We start from the raw sequence: 7161 nt of genomic DNA, 5'->3' as shown, positions 1-7161 counted from the left end.
CACAGATAAATGGTGGTTTTGGTCACTTGGTAGCATTTGGTCACCATGTTTCCACCAGATGTGTCATTCACAGGGTTTCTAACTGCACTTCTTGTGTGTTGGTGTGAATTTATCACGGTCATTGGAAAAGCTCTGCTCCAAAATCCCACTTTTCCTTATAGATAACAATGTAAAAGATGTATTTATATTCACAGTCCTCATTATTGTGGAAATAACTTTGAAGCTATGAATTGAGTCACACAACAAAATCATAGTGAATGTACAAACCCCTTGAAACAACAGCACTGGGAAGCACTATGCACTGCATACTTTTGAAGGGAGTGTTAAATCTTAACTCTTAAGGACAATCTCAAGAGTCACAAATAAGACATGAAATGTACTATCATAAATAAAAAGGTACAAAACAGAAAATGCCACATGAGCCACATGCGTTATGTTTACTATTAAAGTGCATGGTACCTCCAAAGTCTCTTTTTCCCAACATCCACTGTTCCAAATTTCCCTGCTGGGATGAACTGCTCTTCTAATGGGTTAAGTCAAACAACTTCTAGCAAAGGGATTCTCACACTTTCTGTTTTTTCAAAGTCCACCTGCACTTTGGGATCCTCCCGGAATGCATTCAGCTCTGCCGAGAGACCAGCTGTGCATGTTTCAAGCAACATTCTTTTAAATCCCAGTTAGGCAACACGCAGACTGGAAACAGCCATTTTTGGAGAGCAAATAATGAGAAAAATGGGACCTCTGTTGTTCTGCTTTATTGAAACCAGGCGTCCTCAAGTCAGAGGCATTTAAACCATTTATTAGCGTTAATCACTGTAGGTTAAATAAAACACGGAAGGTACATCTTAGGGCAAAAATATTATTAGGTATGATACAATTAATATGTAAAACGGAAGGTAAAGTATTAACAGATTGCAGCATCCCATATATGAAGCAAGTGGGTCCAGCCCAATCGAAGCCCTTACATAAACAAAACAGAGGAAGAGTACTTGGAAAGTGATTTTAAACTGACAATTTACCACTGACTCTGGCTTAAATAGTTAAGGGTAGAGTAGTAAACTACATCATCACTGCACTGAAAAGGTCTGAGTGTAGAGAGAATGCTCTCGTTATGATCTAATAATGCACGCCATCATGCACCATGAAAAATTACTGAGGAGACAAGGGGCAATAGGTAACCTTCCTAGTAATTAATATATACCCATGGTATGTTTTAGCACTTCAGATAGACCTGCTGTACCATGACTAAAAATAATCAGCTTTTTTTTTCAGCGTAACTTTAACATTTCCAAGTGCCAAATCTTGAATAACAATGACCTTTTCTATATTTCTCAGCTGCAAGGCCAACTTTTTCACAATATGCCATTTTCATGCATAAAAACGGCACATCAACGATTGTACCTATGTGTATCTTCACATTCTTGCTACCCTCGGCCTGCAGCTTTAACTTCATAAAGGCAAAATGACCATAAACAAAAAATGTACTTACAGAATACAAAGTTCAGTATATGAGACTCAGCCATAGTGAAAAAATACACCACTTGTCAGCGTAACAATAAAAAACTGTACTTACATACACACTCATATGCAGAGTGTACATGAAAACAAGTTCCTTCATCATCTTCTACTATTATTGTTTTCAAACAAGCTCACGACAAGCCGGAAAAGCGAGTCACCTGCAGTTGGAGAGTCACAGCTGTGAGTCACAGTGCAAACAGACTCCATCAAACACACCTGGCACCGCAGTGCACCCCGGTCCTGCTGCCAGCTCGCATGAGTCAAGCAGTCTCCGACAGAGCCAGCACCGGCTGGCCAATGAAGAACTGCACACTGTTCTTATCGCTGCCAGGAGAGCCGAGCAGTGACAGAGTTCAGTGCTCCTGCACAGTCACATAGCTTTCAACCAGCCATTAACCAGTAGGTAGTTACGATCGCTGCTGAAAGTTTTGACTCGGAGATTGTTTGCTTGTCTGTCGTTTCTCTGGCTGTTTATGAAGGTGGTGGTGCTTACTTTCCAAACAACAAAGGCAACAAAAGAAAGCAAAAATTTTACATGCGAAGATCACTATTTCTTAAGCCAACCATTCACCCACAAGTATGGAAGAGTGTGGAAGAGGAAGGCTAAAGCTACACTTCAGCTTTGACAAACAGCAGATAACTGACATCATCACTGAAGTTTGGCCCTATCTTAAAAGTAAACACAAGCTACTACACAGCACCGTGCCTTGCTGCTTTTACACGAGACTCCAGAGTACTCTGCTGAAGCTCACCGTAACCCAGGAGGCACTCAAGGCCAGGTTGGATGGGCCCTGGGCAGCTGAGCTGGTGGGTGGCAGCCCTGCTCATGGCAGGAGGTGGGCTTTGAGGTCCCTTCCAACCCAAACCATTCTGTGACTCCAAGATTCTACGAACTTATTCGAGTGAGAAAAAGAAGAGCAAGGTGATTGAAATTTGGCCCACCTAATGCAAAAATAGCTTTGAGCCTACTTTGCTAGTATTTGAATTCTAAAATCTGCCAGAAATCCATTGTAATGATTTCCAATTTTACACTATTTAAAGGCGGAACTCAAAAACCTGTTCTGAATCACAAGCAGCTCAGTGGCAGCTGTGAGAACTGGTTGGTCAAGACAATATCTATTCCATTCAGATCCGCATAAAAGGCCAGTTGTATCAGAAATTAGGAGTATACAGTACTTGCAGAACTGTCTTACAAAGCCTTCAGCCATCTCAAGTAAGGCTTAATGAGATTTGAGACATCATATTATGAAGACAAATACCATACAGATCTATGAAAACTTAAAAATCAGTTATGCATAACTACTACACATTGAGCTAAATTTTGTGTTAAAACATGTGGGTTCCACCTCACCTTGTTTTCTTGCTGCCAGGTCTAGCCTTTCACAGATGAGCCACAGATCCCATCAATAGCATTAATCTGTATTAGTGATCAGTTCCTATTAGTTTAGGTCACAGTAAACTCCCCTGCCCTACTGTAGTTGCCTGGGTTCCCCAAGCAGACACACTGGGATGGGATGTAAGGAAACACTCTATTTTGCTTTATTACATCCCAGCCTTTAAGCCCAAATCATTTTTGAATGGAACTGTGGTTCTTGCAACAGCCTTGTGGAGATGTCTTGGATGGTCCCTAAAGGAGCCTTACCAACTATAGACTGTGATGACCGCTGAATTCTCATATGAACAACGATGGATTGTCAATAGAACAGTTGCTGCAATTAAGCAGTGGCATGATCAGCACAGGTGACAAAACTGAAAGGTCACCCTAACTATCCTTTCTATTGGGAGCTCTTGTGTTTGTGCTTACAAATTTCCAGGTATGAGCGCTTTCAAAAGAATCCAAAATCAGAGAGGATATTAGGTGAAAAACCAGTGTAGTTCGGGATCTTAGGTAAGATGAGGTGGGAAACATCTCAGCTGATCTTAATTATTTAAGCCCTTCAAAGAAAAGGAAATAATCCCATTCAGTAGACTCGGCTCTGGTTCAACCACTAATAATTAGTACTATTTTATCAAAGCAACCACACAGCCTAGCAAGAAAGTCTGGGTTTATGCATAAACACTGAAGCCCAGCTCTAGCCTGCCTATTTATGATTTATAGAAGAAGGTTACTTTCCTCTTTTATTTTTCATAAGGCCCCCAGAAAAGGTATGATAAGGTCTATTTTCCCAATAAGAGAACAAATCAATGTTGGACTATGAGGTGAATTCACCCTTGTTTAGATTTCCAACTGAACCGATGAAAAAGCAAAATCAGTCACATATATTCATAAGAGATGGAAGTGAAGAACACAGTTTTACATTATTTCTAGTTCATAGCCATCTCTGGGATTTATTTTTCTAGCACGTGCTGCAAATAAGCTTCAAAGGCATCATGCAGTAGTTCCTCATATTGCATCCCCATGTTGCTGAAGAGACTATTCCACAAAGGAAGAGAATTGCACTTGTAAGGAAACACTCTATGTTGCTTTATCAGGTTCCAGTCTTTAAGCCCAAACCATTTTTGCACAGAACTGTTGTTCTCCAACAGCCTTGCAGGGATGTCTTGGAGCGAGCCAGGAAAGGAGTCCTGGCCCACAGGGGCAGGGTGGCACTCTTTTAGAAACAGAAGTGGGACTGTTAAGCTGAGAAATCTTAGCCTGGGACTCAGATAGGGCAGAAACTCGGTAAGCAATAGAGATTAAGCTGGTATTCATGTTTTTAACAATTTCAGCAATTAATGAAGCGTATGCCTTGAAAATCATTTCAAGCAAAGTGCAGCTGCTGCTACTTCAGTTCTTTCCAGAGCAGTGAGGTCCAACAGCCTCCTTCGTGACAATTCCTTCTCATGCACAGCTCCTCTTGACACAGATGTTGACTTGCAGCCTGAACAAACTGCACTTGCTCATCCTTCAGATCCATTCTTCTAGTCAGCAAATTCAGTTCAATTCTTGCTGGTATTTACTGAAAGCATAAGATGAAGCTACAGATCTAGAAAAATACAGAAGCAGAGTCCAGCTAACAAGGCAGAGAAACTGAGCCAAAATTCAGGTTTTATGCGTTTTTGCACCCTTACACAGTGCGAAACAGAAAACTCTAAAAACATGCCATGTCCACTTTGTAATGTAAAAAGATTTTTTCGGTAGCAAATCTGGAATTTATATAAAAGGTTCTTTTTATTTAAAAAGGACAGTCATCAGCTGAAACAGAGCATCAGAATACTTGGACACTGTAATTTTGACAAGATATTAGGAAGGATTTTCCAAGTAGGTTTTACAGAATCCATCTGAAGTAAAGCTTTCTGCTTCTGGTCCTTGTGTTATTACTCACGGGAAGTATTGAAATTACTGCTTTCAAGATAAGGAGCCACGTCACTGAGATCATGAAGTCCTTTCTCCATGAAAGAGTAAATGGAGCTGTTTTTCAAGTAAATCTCAAAAGATCAAGTTGGGTCAGCAGCACCGCCTACCCGTCTGTGAAGTCTGCCTTCCAAGTTTGATTGCTCCATTGTTACCATTTTCATGAGGATCTAAAGGTGGAATTTGCTGACCTGAAATACATGAGGAGACAGTTAATTCGATTTTCCTGATGCAGTAACCACACGGGCAGATAACAGTTATGGTGATTTAGCTTGCGTAACAATTACATCTGTAAAATTAAACAGAAAAGCAGCATCTTCTCTGTACCTTAAATCTTTCTCCCTTGCACCCTGCTTATGAAAGAGCAGTGTTTTCACATGCTTATATATGTAAGATATGTCTATCAAGCAAGTATTAAGGACACTGAAATTGTTATACATGTATTTCAAAAGCAGATATCTTACTGAGAGCTGAAACACTAAGATGCGGAAAATTCTCAGCTTTCTCCTAGTTGCACTTAAATGCAAATGGTGCCAGTTTAATGAGATCCTGACATTCCTAAATTTGCATGGCATTCAGTCCTTGTACGCCAGAATTTCACAAAGCGCTGTAATTACACACATGCTGCCTGCACTTGGAAAAGAAAAACAAATCTGTTCTTTCCACTGCATTTTTCCATCCTTTGAGGGCTACCTATGCCTCCACAGTTGACAGCACTCGTTAATTAACAGCATCCCTCCCCAGCTCTCCTGACTTCTTCATTTTATGGGATGATTATTTTAAGCACTTGAAAGACTGTCAGCCAGAGCTCTCTCCCTGGGGAAGAAAGCACTGCTTCTCACCTCTCCCTTTTGTGCCTCTTCACTACTGCTCCATCCTTGGTCTTACTGACTTAACTGCTGACGGACAACATAACGTGTGCTCAATAATCAGAATTATATGAGGGAAAACAAGATCCTCCCAGGTCCAGTCCATGCTTAGTCTCTCGTCAGGCCTGGCTTTTCAATTCCTCTCACTGAATGATCTATTTTTTTCAGTATCTTAGAGAGCTTGCAGTCATGGTAACTTACTTTCTCACTGCACTGTGGACCTGCTGGATTTTTTTTTTTCCCCTGAAGCTGAGTCTACTTTCTATGAATAACTCCTGTTTTTACTATTACCTGTATTAAATAACAAGTCAAAGTGTTTAACACTTGCTAAATGCCACTTTCAGTGGCAATGATCATAATTCAGGTCAGTCTCAATCAGTTCAGATTTCCCCATCCTCTCCCATATTCATGGACAGTTGTCTCCTTCCGATTGCTCTACGAATTACATTTTTATGCTGAAATTTGAGTCCTGCAAAAAACCCGAGGGTGGTGGCACTGAATTAAAAGCAACCCCCAACAAAATCAAACAGCAAGGTTTCATTTGTAAGACTTGTCCATAAATAACCTTTGGTCAAATCCACCAAATTTTCACTTATCTTATTCTATCATTTCTGAACAGGTACATTATACCTCAAAAGTGCGACTCTTGAAGCAGATAATCTTGGATGTCCATACAACTGAATGAAAGGGCAAACATTTGCCATACTAATAAGCAAAAGTACTGCATTTGGGCCCAAACAGAGAGAAACAGGAATCTTGAGGGCTTAAGCATGTCTAAGCACTGACATTACTGTGCTGCACTTGCACTTCATTCTAGTCACTAACATAGCAGCTTTACACCCTGCTTACAAACATAAAGTCTCATCAGAATACAAGTGCCCTTCTAAAGTAAAATAAAGCAGAATATGTGGTCAGAGACATTACGTGCATCAATTCTATCAGTTCTGTTTGAGACAGTCTGCTCATTCTTAAAAAACTTTAAAATATGGGGAATGTGTCATCTGTAAGACGTTTTCCACAGAGGTAATGCTATCACTTTAGAAATGCACTTACCATTTTTAAAGCGGTTTGACCTCAGTACCAGCAAAAATAAAATGTTGGCCATTTGTCTCTGAGCACAATGTAGCTAAAATAGTTAGGATCTATGGACATTATTTCCATATCAAACCATTAAGCAAATAGTGCCTAAATGTGTTCTTCTAATGGCAAATTTAGAAGAGGAAAGTTGGCACAGGCTAACTAGCTTAACTTTTATTTTAAAAGCTCACATTAAACCTCTATTTGTTTCTCGTTCAACATTCCACAGTTCTTATGAGTTCTGAGTCTCTCCAGTAACACTCTGATGTGTATGTATGCAAAGGATGAGGTAAGCTTATCTTTGGAGCAAAAACATTGCAGGTTTCAAGGTTGGAGAGCACTCTGTCCAGTTCAGAACAGGAC

The 7161-nt window shown here is 40.2% G+C and overlaps 1 protein-coding gene across 2 annotated transcripts in view; it reads right to left on the bottom strand.

The window, feature by feature from the left end:
• Positions 1 to 470: 470 nt before the first annotated feature.
• The window catches only part of RAB31 (RAB31, member RAS oncogene family), a 59732-nt gene continuing 53041 nt past the window's right edge, over positions 471 to 7161 (bottom strand). The window contains exon 7 of one of the 2 annotated variants that reach the window (XM_048938593.1): positions 471 to 5043. In XM_048938593.1, the coding sequence (XP_048794550.1) occupies positions 4946 to 5043 (98 nt within the window). In that variant the 3' untranslated portion in view covers positions 471 to 4945. The remainder of the gene's footprint in view (positions 5044 to 7161) is intronic. The other variant, XM_048938592.1, reaches the window with a different exon arrangement.

Source organism: Lagopus muta, chromosome 3 (genome assembly GCF_023343835.1).
Source record: "Lagopus muta isolate bLagMut1 chromosome 3, bLagMut1 primary, whole genome shotgun sequence".
Classification (NCBI taxonomy): Eukaryota; Metazoa; Chordata; class Aves; order Galliformes; family Phasianidae; genus Lagopus; species Lagopus muta.
Note: the sequence above shows the minus strand (reverse complement) of the source record. Positions and strands in the feature narration are given on the sequence as shown.